The 23,265-nt window shown below is 32.5% G+C and overlaps 1 protein-coding gene across 1 annotated transcript; it reads right to left on the reverse strand.

The window, feature by feature from the left end:
- Nucleotides 1-16,306: 16,306 nt before the first annotated feature.
- Nucleotides 16,307-21,006, reverse strand: LOC131079863 (probable disease resistance protein At4g33300). Its single transcript, XM_058017903.2, has 5 exons — nucleotides 20,724-21,006; nucleotides 20,194-20,603; nucleotides 18,259-18,614; nucleotides 17,968-18,179; nucleotides 16,307-17,220 (listed from the first exon to the last, which is right to left on the reverse strand). Exons 1-5 carry the CDS (start codon nucleotides 20,941-20,943, stop codon nucleotides 16,403-16,405), a joined length of 2,016 nt encoding a protein of 671 aa, XP_057873886.2. The 5' UTR covers nucleotides 20,944-21,006; the 3' UTR covers nucleotides 16,307-16,402.
- Nucleotides 21,007-23,265: the final 2,259 nt, after the last annotated feature.

Consider the following 23,265-nt stretch of genomic DNA (forward strand, 5'->3'; position numbering starts at 1 on the left):
AAGATTGATACAATACAAATTGTGGAATATGTTCTATTTACACAAATAATGAAAAATTGGAGCTAGAGAAACACAATCATATAGCATAAAAGTTTTAAGACATAAACTCATTAATTAAAAATCATTATATTTGAATATATATTCAAACATTATTTATGTCTAGTTATATAAACATCATAATTTATTCTTCAGTAAATCTCTAATACTTTTTTCCAAACTAACATAACTCTAATATTGTCAAGAAAAACCATATGGGGAATCATCTACTATTTCAAAACTCTAGATAAAATGAATTAAAATGATTTGTTGAATATTTTACAAATAATTAATTTCTTTTGTAATTTAGAATTTGATAATGGTTAATCTTATATTGATTCAACTTATGGACTTTCTTATCTTTTCAAGCTTTACTTGACTAGAAAGGATATTTAAGGGTATCCTTGACGAGTTATTTCATCCTATATCCATAGTCATTCATTCTATTATAGTATGGGAAGATTAATGGGTATTTTGATTGATTATCACTTGTTAATCTTGAGAACCATTTTATAATGATGGTAAAGAATGTAGTGTAATGGATTAACTGTGCTCTAAAAAATATAATCTTTTATCTTGAATTTGATGGTAATTTACATGTTAAATATTAATATTTAATAAAAAATATAATAATATTATTAAAATAAACAACATATTAAAATAAAGACATAGACAATAAGAAATAATTAAATAACTAATAAAACTAGGAAAATAGTTTTAAAATTTTACATAGATGTATGAATACCATTTACTATTTAAAATTTCATTAATTAATTTAAAATATAAAAATTAAAAATTTTCAAAGTTAATCTATCATTTGATTATTAAATTTTTCAAGCTACTTAAAAACTATTAGTCAATGCCGAGAAAAAAAATTCCTCTAGAATAATTAATATTACAAATATAAAATATTTTTTCTTCCAAATATAAACATAAAAAGATAGATGTGAATAAAACCATAGAATTATCGAAATTATGACTTTTTAAAAGGAATACTAAATTTTTTATAGAGATAGTTGTATTTAAGATAATAAAATTAAATACAATAGCTCTAAATTTATAGTTTTGGAAATTTTTATAATTCTAAATTTATAACTTTTCATTTATTTTCTAGAAAGTCGTATTTAAGATATTTCATAATAGCATTAACATTAACAATACCTTATTGTTGTTATATATTAAGGATGCTTGTGCTGCTTACAAGTGAAACCTCTCAAAGGGAATTAATAACATTTAATATGACCAATATAAACCGTTTGAATAGGTTATTCAAGATGCCCTTTAATAAATGTATAATTGTGATAGATTTTAATCTTAAAAAACTGAATATTGCTCCTCTTCAATAAGATCTTATTTTTAATAATATATATTTTTATTTATTATTTATTAATATGTATGATAAAAAAAAAACAGATTTATAACCATTTACAAATATTATCCTCATTAAAATTGTTCTTTATTAACTTTTAAACAATAGAAATTAATATTTATTAATATATATATAATTAAAACTAAAACTGTTTATCATTTGAAATAAACGTAAGCCCATGGTAAAACAATAGACTTTGATTGATAAAAGAAACAATTAATATTTAACCACTGATCCTTAGTCCTTCAAAAAGGAAGAAAATATTATTTACTTATTGCTCATACTTATACTGGTTCACCCCACAAAATTTCATGTCTTTCGAAGCTATTACAAATTGTTTTCGCGTTAATTTTCTTCAAGTTTGTATGAGAGTAGAAGGAAGGTAGGGGATTTAGTAGTAGACTTGATAAGGATGCAGTCTTAGAATTGAATTCCAACACTTTTATTTAGGATTATAAAATCGTTTCCACGAAAAAAAATCTATGCAGATATATCTTTGCATACGCTGAGAATGCTGATTGCATTGCAACTTCACTAAAATCGATTCCTCTGACATTTGCTGCGTGTATTACAAAAGGAAGACGTGTCTAGCACTACCTTGCAAAAGACAAGAAATCACATTAATTTTTTTATAAGGAAAAGGCTTAGAATTGCGCAGCAATATGCTTCAAATTAGGAAGAAATTGCCGTTTGTGAAAAGTTTAACAAGTGGCTTTGGTTCATTTTATGGACAGATCTAAAATGGTGAATAATTCGACGATCTTTTATTATAATGTTTCATGAAAATTTCAGTTTTACGTAGGGTTGGAGAAATTTGTTCATTTCAAAGAGCTTTCATTCCACAGCGTGGTGTCTGTCATTGTGCATTGTATGGAGGTGGCCGGAAGACTAGTCTCGCATTGCATCTTTGTAATAATTTTCGAGTTAAAGGTTATATCCTCTATAAATTATTCCAGAAACAATTTTATTGAGGATTATCAAACAATTCCCAGGAAAGAGACAATCTATGCAGATTTGTTCGATTATGTTGGGATGTGAAGTCCCGTTATTGTCTCTAAAATGAGCAAACAAAATTCTGGTAAAGCCAGTTCCAACATATTCCGTAAACCAAATCCCGTAAAAATTCCAATGCAAACAAAATCAGTTTCAACGTAAAACCAAATTCTGGTGATACACCGGTTGCAGAGATTATTATATATTGGACTGTTTGTAATGCAAAATTTGTAGTTCTGTGGTTAATACAAAGACTTATCCTGTTTTTGGTAGACGTAGCCAAAGATTGCCGAACCACGTTAAAATGCTTTGTGCTATTTTATTTTGCTATTTATGTGTCTTTATTTTCTTGCATAGATTTTCATTTGATAATCTGTTTCTGCTCTCTGTAAAACTATCAACTGGTATCAGAGCATGACAGGAAGGTGGTAGAGAAGGGTGCGTTGGAGGAGATTTGGTAACTGCTGATAGATCCTTCAATTCGTTCCTACCGAGCTGGTTAGATCCGAGGATTGAAAATCTTGGGAAGATCAAAGCAGTGTTTGTTTTCTTCGGGAAGATCGTAGTTTTTTTTATGCAAAAGAGCTGCCATGTGAAGCAAGGTGGTCGCTGATTAGTCAAAGCCACCCAAGATCACTGAAGAGCTCGAATCATAGGAAGCAGAAATTGCTGCTCTGCTAGCCATGTATTTCTCCTGAGCCGCCCTCAAACATTATGGAAATCGTTTTTTTTTTGTTGAGCTAGATGATATCGACGTTTTTCATAGCGCCATCTCAATATTGGAGGCTGAGTTTAGAAGTCAAGCTGCCAAAAGAAAAATTGGATCGCAGCAAAAGGACTTTGGGATCGTTTATCAGAGCTGTATGAGAGACCTTCTGCATTGAACAAGGTATTTTAAATGAAGAAATTGTTTATTTTAAAAATGCAAGGTGGTTCCATCACAAATCATCTTAATGAGTTTAATACTTTGGTTAGTCAGTTGACTTCAGTAAATATTAATGTAGAGGATGAGATAAAGGCTATCTTACTGTTGTGTTCATTGCCTGATAGTTGGGAAGGAGTTGTTATGGCTGTTAGTAACTCGACATCTAGCCCAAACGCTGTGCAAAAATTTGATGATGTTGTAGGAGTTCTTCTCAGTGAGGATATGATAAGAAAAACTCAAAGTAATTCATCAGGTGCTGCATTGGTAGTTGGCAGCAGAGGGAGAACACAAGAACGCAGCAAGGATAACCAAAGGAAAAGATCAAAGTCTGGTACTAAGAGAATCCCAATCCAGAGGTACAAAAGGTGGCTGTTGGCATTGCGGTAAAGAGGGCCATGTGAAGAAATATTGTTGAACCCTCAAGAACAAGAAGAAGGTTGAAAATCAATCTAAAGATAATGAGGTAAATACAACTTCTGAAGAAGAAGGTGACGCTCTTATTTTATCTTCAAGTGATGTTGTTGCAGATGTTTGGATACTTGACTGAGAAGCATCATTTCATGCAACGTCTTCAAGAGATTGTTTTAGAAATTACCAAACTGGTAATTTTGGTAAGGTTTATCTTGGCGATGATGAACCTTGTGATATCATTGGTAGTGGAGATGTTCTATTGAAGATGAAGAATGGTAGTAGTTAGTTGCTGAAAGATGTGAGACATGTTCCGCAACTCAAAAGAAATTTGATTTCAGCTAGACAATTAGATGCTCTTGGATATAACCTTACGCTTGGAGTAGGATCATGGAAGGTAACAAAAGGAGCATTGGTCATAGCAAGAAGAAGCAAATCTGGTACATTATATGTACTAGAGGGTCCAATTGAAGTGGGACCTACATTGGCCGTAGCAGATAATGCAACAGAGCTTTGCCATAAAAGGCTTGAACACATGAGTCAAAAGGAACTTGAGATTTTGAAGAACCTAGTTGAAAGAAGTAGATATGGAGTTATGTGAGCATTGCATCTATGGCAAGCACAAGAGGACAAGATTCTCTAAAAAGGAACAGAAAATGAAGACTCGTCCATTGGAGCTAGTGCATTCGGATGTCTTCGGTCCTACAAAGGTAGCATCTATTGGAGGATCCTTTTATTTTGTTACTTTTTTGGATGATTACACTAGGAAGGTTTGGGTTTATATGATGACAAGGAAGTCTAAAATTTTTATTATATTTAAAACCTACAAAGTTCTTGTTGAAAATCAAACTGGTTATAAAATTAAAAGTTTTAAAACTAACAATGGAGGTGAGCATTGTTTGAAATAATTTGATCAATACTGTGTAGAGAATGGTATTCAAAGAATAAAGATTGTTCCTCTTACACCACAAGAGAATGGTTCTACAGAAAGGTTAAATAGAACGATTATGGAACGAGTGTAGAGCATGCTCTCAAATGCAGGACTAGGAAAAGAGTTCTGGGCAGAAGCAGTAAATACATCAGTGTACCTGATTAACTAAGCACCCTCCACTCAGGTTGAATTTGGAATTCCAGAAGAAAAATGGTTAGGTAATAAATTTTCTTATGATCATTTGCGTGTGTTTGGATGTGAAGCTTTTGTTCATATTTCAAAAGAGAAACAAACTAAGCTTGACATGAAATCAAAAAAGGTGTATCTTTATTGGATATGGAGAAGAAACGTATGGTTACAGGTTATGAGATCTAGTTAATAATTGTGTTACATGAAGTAGAGATGTGATATTTAATGAAAAGGTAATGCCAAGTTTACAAGAAGAAGAAAAATCCCCTAAGGAGTATATTCCATTAGAAGATATCACGAATGGTAGTGATATGTTTAAACAAAAGGTGATTGTAAACCAACCACAACCACCAGTGCAAGTTCAAACACATGAACAGTCACAAGAATTCCAAGATAATGAAGAAAACAATCATCCAGCTAGTAATGCACAAGAGTTGATTTCTCTAGTTAGAAGGTCCACTAGAGAGCGTAGGCCCTCAACCAGGTATAAATATTTTATTTAATATTTATTATTTTATGATGAATCTGAACCTACTAGGTTTAAAGAAGCATGTGTAGATAAAGATAGCAATAAATGGATGGAAGCCATGAAAGATAAGATGGAATCTCTTAAGGGAAATCACACATGGGAATTAGTAACTCTTCCACCCAATCAAAAAGCATTACCAAATAAGTGGGTGTACAGGGTAAAGGAAGAAAAAGATGGAAATAAAATATTTAAAGCTAGATTAGTGGTCAAGGGATATGGTTAACAAAAGGGCATTGATTTTACAAATATTTATTAACCAGTTGTGAAAATGACCTCAATTAGAGTAGTGTTGGGCTTAGTAGCTGTTCATTATCTAGAGTTGGAACAAATTGATGTCAAGACAACTTTTCTTCATGGTGACTTGGAGAGAAGAGTTGTACATGAAGCAACCTGAAGGTTTTGAGGAAAAGGGTAAAGAAGCACTAGTTTGCAAACTAAATTATAGTTTATATCGATTAAAACATGCTCCTCAACAATGGTATCAGAAAGTTGATTCTTTCATGTCTGAACATAAATTTTCTAGATGTGAATTTGACCATTGTGTTTATACTAACTCTTTTGATAATGGAGAATTTGTATTGTTGTTATTTTATGTTGACGATATGCTACTTGTAGGATCTAGCATGGTTGCTAGTAACAGGTTGAAACAAGCATTATCTAAGAAATTTTCAATGAAAGATTTGGGTGCTACAAAGAAAATCCTTGGAATGATAATTATTAGAGACAGAAATAAAAAGAAAATCATATTGTCACAGGAGAAATACACTGGAAAAGTACTAGAAAGGTTTAGCATGAAGGATGCCAAGACCATAAGCATGCCTCTAGTAGAGCATTTCAAGTTATCTTCCAAGATGTGTCCCAAGACACTTGAAGAAAAAGAGTACATGGAAACAATACCATATTCATCTACAGTTGGGAGTTTAATGTATACTATGGTCTGTACAAGACTAGATATTGCCCAAGTAGTGGGAGTAGTCAGCAGATACATGAGTAATCTAGGAAAAATTCATCAGCAAGCAATGAAATGGATTCTGAGATATCTTAAATGCACATAAAACCATGTTTTGAGGTTTAGAGGTGAAGATGCACAATTACATGTATATGTTGATTCAAACGTGGCTAGAGATTTAGATCGAAGACGATCTACAATAGGGTATGTGCTCGCATTGGCAAGAGGAGTAGTTAGCTGGATTTCTAGGTTACAAAAAGTAGTGGCTCTTTCCAGTACTAAAGAAGAGTATGTTGCGATGAAAGAAGGAGCAAAGGAGATGTTGTGGTTGCAGAGCTTACTATCTGAATTGGGTAACAAACAGAAGGAATTTGTACTATATAGTGATAGTAATAGTGTTATTCACCTAGCCAAAAATGCAGCATTTCATTCACGAACAAAGTACATAGAGCTTCAATATCACTATATTCGAAGTGTTCATGTAGAGAGTAAGATCAAATTGGAAAAGATACATACAAATTTGAATCCTACAGATGTATTTACAAAGGTTGTTTTAAAAGAGAAGTTGGAGTTCTCTAGAGCTTCTCTTGGATTGGTAAGCCTATGACAACAGGTCTTGGAAAGCAAGAGATTTCTTGAAGCATGATTGTTCTCAGTATTTTTTGGACTTCAAGTAGAAGATTGTTGGGATGTGAAGTCCCGTTATTGTTTCTTTTCTAAAATGAGCAAACAAAATTCTGGTACAGCCAGTTCCAACAAATTCTGTAAACCAAATCTCATGAAAATTCCAATGCAAACAAAATCAGTTTCAACGTAAAACCAAATTTTGGTGATACACCGGTTGTAGAGTCCATTATATTGGACTATTTGTAATGCACACTTTGTATTGTTGTGGTTAATACAAAGACGTCTCCCTTTTTCGGTGGACGTAGGCAAAGATTGCCAAACCATCTTAAAATGCTTTGTGCTGTTTTATTTTGCTTATGATGTGTCTTTATTTTCTTGTGTAGATTTTCATTTGATTATCTGTTTCTGCTCTTTGTAAAACTATCAGAGTATACGCTGAGGATGTTGATCGCATTGCAACTTCTCTAAAAATGACTCCTCTGACAATTGTCATATCCATTATATACAAAAGACGCATATGGAATTTCCTTAAAAAAGATAAGAAATCACATAAAAGAAACATTTTAAGGAAAAGGCATTTAGAATTGCAGAGCAGTAATTTCAAATTGGGAAAAAATTGTCGAGTTTAACAAGGGGTTTTGGTTCATTTTGTTGACAGTTCTTAAATGGTGAAAGATTCGATGCATTGTTATGATAATGTTTGAGGAAAATTTTAGTTTTAGATGGGGTTGCATAATGTATTGGTAATTTCTAAGATCTTTCGTTCCACAGGGCATTGCGTCTCTCATTGCATATTGTTTGGAGGTGGTAGGAAGACTATTGTCATATTGCTTCTTTGCAATTATCTTCAAATTAAGATTATATCCCCTCAAAATTATGTTTACTATTTTAGGCTTTTATTAGAAGAACACTTCTATCTAAATTGTGGTTTTGTCTCTCTTTGTATGTGGTATGTGTATAAGAAGAGATGACTATGTTTAGCCTGGCTTGATTTTTTAATATTATGGTGACAAGAATGTTCTTTGAAAGAGAGGATTCGGTTCTATCAAGATTTTTGTTTATGTTATTTTGATGTAAATATTATTTTTTATCAACTACCAGTTTGCCTTATTTTTTATTTATATTAATGAATTAAATTATGATAAAGTTAATCACAAATTAGTTCTCATCCAATTTGTTCACTCTTTCCAAATTAATTTCTAATCCTAATCTATAAATTTTATCATGTCTAATGAGAAATTTCTATGGATACCCTTTTAGATGGAGATTCTTATTTTACCATTGTCATGCTATAATTCTTTACCACAAATAGATTCCTCTCTAGCCTTTTTCAAGCATGTCAAAATAAATAATTTCTTCTTGACTTAAGACTAAAAGAGATTATCTATAGATATAATATATGCAATGATTTATATGGAACAATACACATTCAAATTAGAGAAATAAAATACAGTCAGTGTGTTCTCTATTTCAAATTCTCCTCTACTTATAGTCAATTTTAGTCTTTTGAACATAAGATCTAGGATCTTGCTTTTCCATCTCCATGTTCTAGTAGTAGCATTCAACCCACTTCTAGGAACTTGCCTCTTGTAAACAAAGAAGAAGGTTGGTATATAGTGGTGAGTTACAAAATGAAGAACTCTAATAGTGCATCCCAAACTAAGCCATCATTGTACTCTTGAGGCTAGTTATTAAGAAAACAAAGGCATGATTTAGAAACCTATAGACATTAAAACTTTTTTCTCCCCTCATTGGGAGATGTTTGGTGAGGCAGAATTATCTAAAGCATTATTAGAAATGTCACTTTTGGATTCTCAAAAATCCTCTATTTCTTGACATACTTCCTAGCTGCTAGCTACATAAGGGAGATCACATATCCCACCAACACACATGTGTTGATTAGGTTGAAAGCACCAAAATACTGAGAGGTGGGGTGAATCAATATTCCCATAAATTTAAAAACTTTCTTTTTAACTTTAACCTTCTACTAAAATATCAAACAAACTTAACTAATATAAAATAGCTAATGCAGAATAAACATGAAGAACACAACCACAAGATAAACACCAAATTTTATATGTGAAAAACGCTAATGGGATAAACCACAAAAAGTGCTAGCTCTCAAGAGAATATAACTAGTTACATGGTGTTTACAAATATGGTGTCTCATTGTCGGGTGGCTCACTGCTAGATAACTCACTATAAAGATACAAGTGACGACTTACTACCAAAATTCTTACTACAATAGAAAAGGTTGAACTAAAAAGGGTTACATCTCCAAATGCATGAGATCAATTCTAGGTTTAAGCTCAAATTACAATTCACAAACCTTACTGCAGATCTAGTTAGAGATCTTCGTATAACTATCCTACGACAAGTCTGGTGAAGGACTACTACACCATTGCAATACTGTCTACCTTCACTGTCTGAAACTCATAATTATCACACTGCTATTTTCTCTGCTAACTTTCTTCCGCACATCACACACCTTCACATCATCATTCCATTTTCATACTACTATATATATACCAGAGGACACAAATACAAAATATTATCTCGGCCAAGCCCAACACAGTATCAATATGCCCATGTCGACCTACACAAGACTTCTACACACTTCACATATTTCATTTGCCAATGTATATGATGAGATTACTAGAATGGCCCAGGGTCATCCAAATCCCAAAATACCGACCCATTATAACAAGATTAAGTATAATGTCTCTAAAATGTAGACTCCACATCTACCAAGAATACCGCAATACAAAACTTGAAGAGATACTATTGACATTTACTAAATTAGCTAATACTGAGACACATAGCTGATACTAGGATTAATGAGAACTCAAAATTCTTGAACAAGGATCTTTTAGAGATTTTCACAACACATTACCTCCATCATACTGCACCATAACATCTGAGGATAACAACATCTATCCATAACAAGAGAATTGCACATATTGGTTACATACAACATCATATACAATATCCAAACTAATACTTGGACGAATCTGAGCCACATAGACTATCTGGTCCAAATAAGATAGTTGGTTTGACATCAATAAAAATAATATTCATACAAGTCTAACAATCAACCCCTTTTTCATTGATGGAAAAACATATCCAAAGCATAACTAAATACAACTCCCCCTTACTCATGCAACTCCTCAAATCCTAGAAACTACATTCCTTTGAAATCACATTCCTAAACCGAATTTCTTTCTCCCCTTTTGACATCAAGGACAAAGGATTTCTTTGATGAAAAAGAGAATGACAATAAAAAGGAAGAAGGACATAATCTATACAACTACAAAAGAATGTCAAAAAACTGAATATCAAACAAGAACCTTCAGTTGCTCTTCTTCAGAAATATAAGCTTATATTTCTCCTTCAAATTTGAAAGAAGAAATTCCCAACAATGTATGGCCAGTTTAATACTAACTAAAAGGTCTCTACATTCTATAAACAGATCAAATGCATGAGAGAAACTATCTAGAGTAGATGAGTTCTACTCATACTCAACTACATTCGTAAACAACACTGAAAAATGCTCTAATTTAGCCTCAACAATCTCTTTAACCTTCCAAAACATGTTTACAAAGTCTTCTTTCTACCTTTGCAACAGTAAGAGCTCAACTTGAAGAGAGTTAATTATTTTCCTCTACTTACCATCCTTATCATTCCAAAAATCAACAAACTTACCTACATTTGTTAGCTCATCCTCAACAGCATCAATCTTGCTTTTGTGCTTCACTGCAACTGTCAACCAAGAAATGCAATACCTATAGACTCTACTAGCACTGTGGATATAGTTCCTTAATTATTCAATACATGTTCATAAGATCTTTTGTGCATCAATACATTCATTTAGCAAATTCTACTTATCCAAACCTTTTTCCTCAATTGTCTTCTCAAATATCCTCTCTTGTAGAGATTCATTTAGAGATTCTAGAAGCAGATTACTAATATCTTCAAGGCCCATGTTGTTTTGGATTAAATGCTTCGGCATAATGCTTCCAATTCTATCTGACTCTACTAAAGTCAACCATATTACACCAATCTTCTTTACTCCATCCATACTATCAACCAATTTTAGTAAATTAGATTCATCATTTGAATCTCCAGCTTCCTTCTCTACAACTATTGAATCTCCCTCAACCACAGGGGATCCAAATCATCAATCACCACAACATATTCAACATTTCTTCTCTTTGGATTTGAAACACTAATGGGAACAAATTGTCTCCTCTTCTTCATCCAAGATGAAGAGTCTCCAAAACTAGAAATGAAAGACACAGATACCTAGCCAACACTCCACATTTTCAAAAATAATTTAAAATAGGCATCACAAGCTTCCTCTTTGTTGACCAAACTATTCAAATATCTAAATATCTTCCTTGCAATCAGAACACTAGACTCCCATATGACATTATCTTTTGTTGGAAGAGATCCCAAATAGTACATAACCAGACTCAAAAGCAATGACCCAAACTAGAAAGCATAATTCTTCTCTTTTATCATTTTAATATTCTCTAATAATAATTCTTTCAACAATTCACAGAAGTCAAATGATTTATTCTCCATCACAAGCATATGTACCAAATATATTGTAATTGCCAAGGTGGGACCTTGCCTATTCCTGAAATAAATTTAATAAGAGATGTCATAGGCAACATACCTCAGCATAGGGTTGTTGATAGTGTTAATGATTAAAGCTTGTTGATCACCCTCCATGCCAGTTAGGGCTTCCACTTCTCTACTCAAGATTGACTTGTTTTTCATATTTTTTGTATTGTTTCACAGCCCAATGATAATATAAATAACCTCCTTTGTGATCGGGTAGGGTTTATTCAACATGATACTATCATATCGCACATGCCTAAGAATCATATTGATTACCTCCACATTATCAAATCGAGGGAATTCTATCCACATATTCAAACCTCTGATTTCCAATTCTTTGAACTTCTAGAACTCATCATCACTTAAATCAGCTTCAACAACTTTGATTTTCTCCAATTTAAATTCATCCAAGAGTACTTTGTCCAAAATCTGAAATTCTTCGCTACTAGATTCTCAGACGATCAATTTTCCTTCCATGATTTCTTGCACTATCTACTTTTCTACTCCTCTATTATTTGCAAAATTCTCTAGCACAAGTAACTGATATGAAATAATGAATTCAAAAAGATCGATACTTATCTTGCCAAAAATACTTCTTTAGGTTTTTGTTGCCAAGAATTGTCTTATTGATGATGTTAACGAAAACTTCTCTAGTTAGTAGATAGCACTCAAAGCACTTTCATGCTAGATTAATGACATGATCTACTCAGCTGAGGAGGATAGAATATTTTTCTTTTAGAACAAACTACGTCTAGCCCAAAGCTCTATACTTAGTTATTGGAGGAAGAGGTGCCTGCACTAGATTCTGGTAAATCAGGCTCACTTCCTTTATTCTCACTCTTCTTTCTCTAGACCAAATTTTCTTTCTTTTTTGATTCACCATTCTTCTCAATAGATTTCTCCATGTTTTCACTTCTACATTGATTAGCAAACTATTAAGACTACTTAGATCTAAAACAACTAATAACCTTCCTTTCAAATCTTACTAGATGTGATCTATGTTTACATTGATTAGCCTTATGTCCATAGTTATTGCAAATGTAACAATATCCATGAAAGTTGTAACTCTTCTTGTCTGCATCAACTAGATTATAACTCTGATTCACAACATGATTTCTACAAAGACTTGCTTTATGTCAAAACCTCTTGCAACCAAAACACTGAATGCTTCTATAGTTTACTGCCTTATGTCCAAATTTAGTTTATTTAAAATAATAGCCATTGAAAGATGGGTACCTTTGTGCATTAGGTTGATGAACCGATGACCTTTTTGCATTATGATTCTGATTATGTGATTTCCTCTCATCTTCTATCTTCTTCTCCACTTTAGCTTTGACTTCTTTGTTTTCTTCTTTAACATTGCGATCTAAACACATACTTAGTTGGAAACCAAATCTGGTTTTGTCTAAATTAACTTGTTGCATGTTGATCAAGTCTTCTAGGAGCTTACTACTATCAAGGATCTTATTTTTTGTCTTTAGATTCTCCACCTCTTGTTCAAGCTTTTCACATTCTCCATATTTCTGCTTTATTGTTTCTTTCAGGAATTGCTTTGTCTTGTTTTTTTCCTCAATCTTTGGCATTAGATCTTTAATAGTCTCATTTACTTGCTTGAATTGATAGTTAACTTTCTTATGCCTCAATTTGAATTTCTAGATTTGTTCTCTCAATTTTTGCACACATTCATTTTCCATCTTCACATTCTCTTTCAATTCATCATTCTCTAATTCAACACTTTCTAAATCTTCAAGAGGTGTGTTCAAATCTTCTTCCATCTGATAGTCTTCGGTCATGTATATAGGTTGCATGATTCAACCAACATGGATCTCCCTTAAGAAGTTAAGCTTCCAAGCAAAGGATAAAAGCTCTCATACCAATTCTTGATCACATTGAAAGTGCCAGACTACTAAGAGCAGGCGTGAATCAGTATTCCAATAGATTTACAAAATTTATTTTTAACTTTAACCTTCTACTAAAATATCAAAAGAACTTAACTAATATAAAATAGCTAATGTAGAATAAAGATGAAGAACATAACCACAAAATAAACACCGAATTTTATTCGTGAAAAACTCAAATGGGAAAAACTATGTGGAGAGTGTTAACTCTAAGGAGAATATAACTAGTTATACGGTGTTTGCAAAAGGGGTGGATCACTGTTGGGTGGTTGATAGAAGAGCGTCCCCGATCAGTGAGCAATCTTGCATCAACCAAAAAAAAATATTTTTTTTCAATTTTGTTCTTGTTCAGTTCTGTGTTACAGTTTATATGATTCTTTTGGCATTCTCTGGTAGCTGAATATTAATTATCTCCCTATTTTGATCAAATATACTCTCCATATTCCTCCTCATTATGTCCTATTTCTTGCAGAGCCTCTACCATATCAACCAAGTATTTCATATTCTTGGTTTGCCCAATCTTCTCTAGCAAGGTACAAAATGCATTGAATTTTATAAAAAAAACCTACAATGTTTGTTAAAATTCTTTTTACTAATTCCTACATTCTCATTAAATATCACTTTATTCTTGCCATTCTTTGGGAGCATAGCTTTAGGATTCACTTTATTCATTCTATTTTGATTACATTCATTGATGCCTCAACTTGCACTATAATTAATATTCAATTATCCATGTCTTTTACCAAATATTTCCTTTAAGTCCTATACATTACATCCTTGTTACAAAAGTCTTTGGACATATTTTATCCCATGCAATCTCCAATTTTTGTTTAAAGATATGACCTTACCCAATTCATCTAACTGATTGGTGTATAAGAACTTTTTTAGGAGTATTTCCTTATTTTGCGAAGGATAATGATGTCAAATTCTTCATTCTTGTTTGTGACATACTCTACTAAGCCTCTAGATCCCATTCAATAGAAAAAAATCCAATGCTATAGGAAACCATGTATTGCTAATCCTGTACAGTTGACCTCTTTTGTGTGGATATATATTTATCATGGGTAACTTTTCTCATTTCTACACTCTTCTCCATGTTCTTGCTATCTTTTAGAAATCTATCATTATCTATAACTACAAAAAAGATATTACATTGTTAAGTTATTTTGAATTAATAATTAAAGTTTAAATTTTTACATTTGAAAGAAAACTCTCAATTTTGACTCCCCTTTGGCCTCTCATTTAAATGAAGTTATCCTCCTTATATAATGGTGTTTCACAAATATAATATATATAATAAGAGGTTAGTTCCTCAAATATCCTTCTATGTATTAAATTCAAATCATTATTTTTTGAATACCCATAATACATATAATTTCAAAGTAACTATATAAATAAAGTCACAATTCACAACTATATTACAAGGTGTGGGCCTATATAAACTATCTTGAATTATACCATTGGAACCTCCAACAACTAATAAGGTTATGTAATGAAAAAAATCACCCGCAATAATGTCTAGTGTTTGGATAGTTGGTTAACTTGCAATGCATAACTACTTCCAATATTTTTGTAGAGTGAGGTTGGGAAACTCTTGGCGCTATAGGTGGTCTATGGCCCCATTTTCAATTATTTAGAGGGATTGAGATGTGCATTATCATAAGCTAAATCTAAACAAAAAATGCACCACTTTTAAGCTTATTATTATAAACTAGTTATCTTGTATCTAGGAAAGTAGTGTTCTTTAATAGATATCAACTTTTGACTTTTATATTTTTAAATCATTAAGGTTTTCTCAATTGTTTGAAAATGATCCTAGATGGTACCACCACTAGAGTTGGTATGTATTGTTTTGACATTACATTCCTTGCTTCTTCTATTGTAGTTAGGTTCTCGATGAGAATGTTAGGGTTATGTTTCTTATTTACAAAGTGTGATCGGGATAACAACAATTCTAGCAACATAAAAAATAATGGATCTATATTTCTCAAATTCATTGCTAGCTTGACTCATTTAGGAGAGATAGATGGAAGATTAGCAATTGAGAAATTCTCCAACTCAAGTATCAAATAATGGTTCATAGCTCAATATTTAACAAAATTATACATTATTATATTTGTTATACAATTTGTTTCTAACTTCTATTTATGATACAATGTTGATATAGTAAAGTGATAGTAGATACTCTAATTTAACACCCTCTAAAATTTATATTACTTTCATGCATTTTGGTTTTATCAACCACATGGATACCCAACTAATAGTAAATAATCTTGTTTGTTATTACTGGATTGATATTAATACACTATTTTGTTTATAATATTATTATATATTTATTTTTTTAATTAATTCATTTTCTTAATGGCGAGATATCCCTGACTATCTTTGATTAAAGATTCTTTACGTCGACGACTTTTCCTCTCATGTGCAATCACGTGGTTATGTTTATTTGGCGTGGATTGAACGCTTAGGCATTTATTCATTTTGAGAGTTCTTTCATTATATTACGACGCATAAAGGTTATGCTTATGCTTTCTATATTTCTTCTACAGAATATCTGACATTTCATGTCCTCGGATTTTCTGGTCGCACGAGAAATGTTTCTCATAAGACTTGCAACGAGTAGAAAATTTGTGGGTAAACAGACTGAAAATGAAAGTGATATTTTTTTAGATTAATTGCTCTGCATTGTTATTAATTGTAGACAGTCTAAATAACAGAGACAAATATAATTGCACCGAAGAAACCTCCAACAAATTTACATGACATCCACCTCCTGGCTTTATTCGAAACAAAGAAATGCCTTTGGATGGAGAAGAAGTTGGCCTGCACTCACAATATAGTAAATAGTTGATCATAACTATATAAGGGTACTTGTCAAGTTGCTTGGATATTGTGCTTCACGCTAAGAGGTAAGAAAAGAAGTTAATCATCGAGCCACTCCAAACTAAAGTGTGCTTCAACAATTTCAACCCTAAGCTCTGGAATAGAAATGTTCTTTGCCCTCAACCATTGCTTCCCAATCTTCTCATCACAGATAACAAGCCTAAGGAATGTCAGTTCACAAACAGCTCTTGGTAAACTCGTCAAATGAGAACAGTCTCTCATATCAAAATCTCTCAGTTTCTTTAGTTGCCCAATCTCCTCTGGAAGTCCTCTCAGCCCCTCACAGGATGAAATGTCTAAATATTCCAACCGCTCAAGTTTTCCAATTGATGTTGGAAGCTCTTTTAGGCCTGGTAAAGCTGATAACCTTAACATTCTCAGAGAGGTCATATTTCCAAGGTCATAAGGTAACATCTTAACCAGGTGACAGTTGCTAATAGACCAAATCCGAGCAGAGGGCATATAACAGAAACTAAGGGGCACCTCTTCTAAGCTGCTGGAATGATCAAGATTAAAATCTCGCAGCTCGATACTGTTGAATGTGGATGCATATTCAAACCCTTCACATAAGCTTAAACATAGCTTCTCTAACCTCAATATTTCTTTGCTTTGTTTTAGAGCTGGGGATGCAATCAACCTCTCCAAGCGGACACTCTTGAGTTGAGTTAGTGAAGACAACAGATGTAGACCTTTTATTGTTCCCCTCTTTGTCCCATAATTTAATACCATGAGAAATTTTAGGTTTTTCATAGACTTCAGAAATGGGGGAAGAAAGTATTCACTTGAAGTAAAGAATAACAAGAGAGCCTCTGTCTCAGGTAAATTCATCTCAAACCAGTGACTTGCCTCCATAGGACCTGCACGAATAATTCATAAAGGAAATCGAATTAGATCAATATGCATGATGGTTATGAATGCTAGGTTTATGGGTTTAATTTTCGTCATTAGTGCTCAATGTTACACTATGATTCAGAACAGTAATGTTTCATAATCCTTATAATGAGAGAGTATGATTAAAACACCCAACACATCCTAAATTTTGAATAGTTGGCATAGCCAATTTAATTTCACCTAACAAGTGACTAGAATATTAAAATCTTATTACTACGATTTTTTAATGGAAATGGGTGAGATTATATAGATGTTGGTATCACGACATCTATATAGTTAATTAGAAAAATTTGAGTAAGAATACGTATAAATCAGATCCGATTGATTTGAATAAGGATACACATAAATTGTTTTAGATTATTTTGAGTAAACATACATATAAATGAGATCTAATTTGTCAAAAACATTCAGAAGTTGAACCTATCCCCAACACAGACTAATTTGAGTAAGCATACATATAAATAGGATCTAATCTATCAAAATCATTTTTAGACTGAACCTATTCCCAGCACACCTCTAGAGCTATTGAACATTGATCAATGATTTTTATATCACATACCATCATCCTCACCAATTGTATTCAATCAACAGAACTTGTGAAAAGCAACGATGTAAATATTAAAACATATCTTAAAACATATCGCTAATAATTCAATGAAATTTTGAACTAAAGGTTGGAAATAAATTAGGAAGAGAGTTTTGGAATATCCTACCTGTCTGAATGGACAACAGTTGAGCATCACATGCTCTATGATTAAGCATCTCCCAGTTTTCTGGCAAGTGAGCCTCCTTCCTAGGCATCAAAAACCTCTTCCTGTCGGCTACACCGTCTTGGCAACCCAAATGGAGGGCCAATTCTCGCATAACACTGTGTTGAGAAAAGCACAGCTCCGAGGCACTTCCATATGAGATTGCTACATTGCTCCTGAGAAGTCGTACTACGTCAACTTATAGATAAAAAGTGAGAATAAAAACACACAACTTGTAAAAGGAAAGAGGATTACCTTGGAGTGCCAGTCAAATTCAACAGGTTTCTGCTTGCAAAATCTGATAAGATGCGAAAAGCGTCTTGCCACTGTATCTTCCGTACATAAACCCATATGTCCAAAAGTGCATCAGCGCTAATTTTCTTGTCCTCCGGAAATAAACCTAAGTCTAGGAAGCATTCCCTGGATACATCATCTAAGGAATCGATACTGATCTCCAACAATTTAAATAGCCCTTTCTTGTGATAATCTGAAATGGATTCTCCTCTAGAAATCTTGTCTTTTGCTCTCTCCCAAACGTCATGTGGTTGCCCACGCAAAGAGCTTCCGATCACCTTTACAGCAAGTGGCAGGCCGCCACATTCTGCTTGCACCTTCATTTCATGAAACGTAAGACATTTTAATCAGAAGAGCAGTTTGAAGGAAGTAAAAGCTCTTCTATGTAATTCAAGCCAAACTTTAAAATTATTTAGAATTCTACTTTTGATATTTTAAAATTGTTTACTCACTGTACATAATTAATTGTTTTCATCCTATTTAATCATTCTTTATATTGATAAAGGCCAGTGTCCATCGTACGTCGATAAAATCAAATTCCCCACGAAAAATCCATTGAAATTAGACAAAATAAAGTATCCTATAATGCTAGAAATTTTTGTACTACACACATTTTTTTCCATATTTCTCGAAAATAAAATAATTATTCCATGAGACTTTCCTTGACTTATCTATTATTCTTTCTCGCTAAAGTCATCTTACTTTTCTCTTCCACCATTCATAATCTTCAGTGTGGCCGACAAGACAGACGTATGGATAAGTCATAGCTTATGCCCTACGAAGAACGACATAAGTGCTTCAAAAGCAATTTTATATGTGAAAAGGTAGGTTCGAAACTTTGTTCTACGCTACAATTATTGTCCATAAATTATTATTGTACTATACAGTATTCATTCTTTAGTCTGTCGTACCAAAATAATATGTTGGTATCTGTCTGAACTTTCTCTTCCATCATTGAGAGTTACTATGAAGCCTACCAGTAGAGATATCTCATTCAATACTTGCTGTATCAAATTATGAATGTCCCAGCTAAAAAAGTTATAAATATTATTTCAATCTAACATTTCTGAGATCTTTTTTTACTTCAGAGGAATATAAAGATCATAAATTATTGTGAGCTATTGCTTGTATTAAAATATTATTGTATTCTATCGAACTAGTCAACACTTGGCCATTGTATTATAGATTTACAACAGTAATTTTTATTGATGAAGGGAGGTTGTGGTGTAGTAAGAAAAAGTAAATATGTGAATAGTTATATTGTGAAATATTATGTAGAAAGATTTTGGAAAAAAAAATAAAAATTTAGAATTGTTTGACAACAAAACTATTTATGTATGTATGAAAAGTGGCATTTGTTAACTGTGAAAATGTGAGAAAATTTGAAACAACTGAAAAGAAAGCTCAAGAAAAGTGGCATTTGTGACTCTGAAAATGTGAGAAAATTTGAAACAATTGAAAAGATTACCAATAATTACCAGAGAAGTAGTAAGTGTGATATACTCTTTCTTCTTCTCTTCTCTGTTTTTTTACTTTTAAACCTTCCTTAAAGAAACCACATGTATGTAGTTTTTTATTTTATTAATTTAAACGTTATAAATTATAAACTATAATTCAAAATCAAAAACTTTTGAATCAATTAAATAGAAAAATTGAATTAAATTGTTTCCAAAATTTAACTCAGCTGAATCGTTGAGTAAATGAACATATGAGTAAATAAGAATCATATATCTAGTAATGCACTTTATCTACCGAATGTTAGTTTTTCTTACCTTGCTTCTGCCTCCCAAAGACAAACAGTTTTATGCTTCGTGTATTCACTGATTCCATATATTTCAAAAGATAAATATTAGAGTATTAGAGAATGAAAGCAATTAGTGGAGCATTAAAATATACCTCCATTACTAGCTTTGCGTCTACACTGCTTGGAATTGATGTCCTTCCAAAGGCCCAGAAGCAGAAAAGGGACAGTGCATCCTCTTGGCACAACAATGGCAACTGATACAGTCTCGTAGTCTGGGTTGTGGGGATAGTAGAACTGTCTCTGGTTGTTACAACAATTTTGTATCCTGGCCCTACAAATAGCAAATTTTCCAAATTTACTCTAGACCAAACATCATCTAAAATCACCAGAGTTGACTTGGGTTGACTCAAAATCAATTGCTGCAGCTGCTTGTGTCCATCTTCCACATTCTCAAATTCTGGTTTCTTCGTTCCACCAATCTTCTCCCACATAGTCCCTAAAATTCCTATCAGGTTTGGTGACTGTGACACGGTGATGAAAACCACATTTTCGTTGAAGTATCCTGCTCTTCATTAAAACACAAATTTGATTTAGACTAAGTACAATAGCACGAAACATCAGATGTAATAAAACCTAAACTAGAGTACCATAGCGACAGGTATTATAGAGATGAGAAGTATACCTTTGATTTGAGGATCATTGCAGAGAGCTAATGCCAGAGTAGTTTTCCCCCCGCCCCCCATCGATTGCACGCCAACGATTGACACGTTTTTCTCTAACAACGTTCTCCGCAAATCTCCAATACATTTCTCCAACCCCACGTAAAACTGAGCTTTGCCAAGAACATCATATGCACAATCGTGCACCAACTGAGAACCGTCAGCTGAACGAACTAAAGCCATTTGTCTTTTTACAAATGTTTAGCTTATTCTGAAATTTGAAACTTAAAACAGCCTTGTTTTACGCTTCTTCCTTCTTACAAATATTCTTATATTGCTTGGCATTTTTAGGCTACTAGACATAGCCATTTTATAAACTATAAGACGCGTTAAGAAAAGAATTTTCAGCGAAATCGGAACGAAGTTATGAGGGTATAGGTCTAAAAATCGAATCCCAAGGCACAATGATTTTGGCGTAGAATCTCTTGATTCGAGGGGAGTTGAAGGAACATATACTTTCGTTGCGTTGTGGAACATTCCTGTTCGTTTAATCGAAAGTTCTGTGTAGAAGGGCTTTCTCATCTTGGAAGTTGTAACGAATAATATTTTGTTTTTCGGAGTTTGTGGGTTTATTTAGTCAAGTTGGTTGATATATCTATGTCAATTTGAGTTTATTTTGATCAAATGATTTAGTACAATTACATATAGATAAATGGTACAATTTTGTGGTACAATTTTGTTTGTAGTTGAGCTATTTAGTCAATCTTCCATCCATCAACTCTTATACGTATTTCTCATATTCATCATTATAGTGTACATATTCTTGCCACTCTAAGGCTATCAGACATGTAGTATTTATGAACTCTGAGACGCGTAATAAAATGATCGAGTTGGCTTCCCAGAAATGTATAATGAAGGCAGCACGAAGAGATGAGGATGTGGGCTTAAGAATCAAATTCCAAATAGCCATGATTTTGTCGTCGAATCAAATTACAGTCACGACGATTCAGGCATCTCTTGACTTGAGTGGACTTAATGGACCACTCTGTCCGTTGCAACGCGGAACACTCCTCTCCGAAAAATCGCAAGTTCTGTGGATTTCTTCTTGATGTAAAGAAATTCTAAAGAATAATACTCTGTCTTTCCGAGTTTGTTAATATGTGCTGCTAGGAAAATCAGAATCAGTTTTGTAGGCGGTTGTTTCATTTTAATATATTGTTACAGAAAATTCCTTTGTGTAAACTTCACGAAGCATAAAGAATCCATAGTGGAAGGACTCAATTTCCTAACCCTTTGCATAGGTATCATATTTCAAAATATGTAATGTCAATATGTTCAATTTTTTTAAATATTCATTGTTTTTATTTTTCTTTATGATAAATAATAGTTTAATAGTGTTAGTCGTAGATGTATATCAATTCGCATTTATTTTGATCAAATGATTTAGTACAATTACATATAGATAAATGACAGTGTTTTGTTTGTAGTTGGCTTCTTTATTCAATCAATCATCCATCATGACTTACATATATTTCTACATATTCAATCATTAAATTCTATATCTAAATGCAGGTTTATATGCATTTGACATTTATTAATCTTGTTGTTTGCCTCAATCACATATATTCCTTCTCAATCTTGGTTTGACTCAAGAAAAATGCAACATATAGATTGGGGGGTGAGAATCCCAATAATCTTTCTAAAAAATAAATTTTGTCCACAATTTTTTTCAAATTAATAAGACTTATTGCACTTATGATATAATTCTAATTCTTATTTTTCCATTTTAATTTAGACAATTATGGATTGACTAAGTCATAGTTGCCTCACTAAAATCCAAAGATGCAATATTTTCAAAGAGAAAAAGTAAAAGTGAGAAATGTGAGAGGTGATTTATTCAAATCTATGTTCAACCTATATACTGACTAGGAAAAACTATGCGATTAGATTGATGAGTATCTCCTAGACTTATGCAAGAGACGGGTAATCAAGTAAGAATTTGGGTAATAGATTAACTCCACAATAAGGATGAACTTTCGATAAAGGGATAACACTCTTTGTTTCTTCACTTAGATAATGTGTGTGGGCATGCACACACATGTGGGTGCACACAAAGACTTTTATTAGTGACTCATTTTTGAAATGTTATTTGCATAATTTGAATTGAATTAAAATTTCAAAATGTATATATTAAATATAATTTAATTAAAATCTAAAAATGTATATGTTAAATATAATTTACTTTTACATTACATTTTTTATTTTTTTATTTTTAATTTCTCTTTTAGAATACAAAACCCTCTTAACCCAAACCAATGCCATTGTGAAGGGACAAGGGATCAATTCTAAGGCTTGTTTAACTTAAGAGGCTAAGTGCAAGATATGGACACCTACCACTTTATAGGATTTCTTCCTTGTTAGCAAGAAATATTGAATTTCCTATTAGTTTATAGGTAGTAATATAGATTAGGTGAAATAATGATTCTCTAGATAGATATTAAAATTAGTTGGAGTATATATCAATTTAAAACTTTTATTTTTTGGGTATCCAAATTGCTAGGGATG

Source organism: Cryptomeria japonica, chromosome 4 (genome assembly GCF_030272615.1).
Source record: "Cryptomeria japonica chromosome 4, Sugi_1.0, whole genome shotgun sequence".
NCBI lineage: Eukaryota > Viridiplantae > Streptophyta > Pinopsida > Cupressales > Cupressaceae > Cryptomeria > Cryptomeria japonica.

What these genes read in the sequence shown, in the direction of transcription:
- LOC131079863 (XM_058017903.2), bottom strand. Translation starts at nt 20,943, where the DNA reads ATGGCTTTAGTTCGTTCAGCTGACGGTTCTCAGTTGGTGCACGATTGT. An exon ending in CAATGATCCTCAAATCAAAG is followed by an intron (nt 20,604 to 20,723) that starts GTATACTTCTCA and finishes AATGAAGAGCAG; the next exon opens with GATACTTCAACGAAAATGTG. An exon ending in AATTTGACTGGCACTCCAAG is followed by an intron (nt 18,180 to 18,258) that starts GTAATCCTCTTT and finishes ACGACTTCTCAG; the next exon opens with GAGCAATGTAGCAATCTCAT.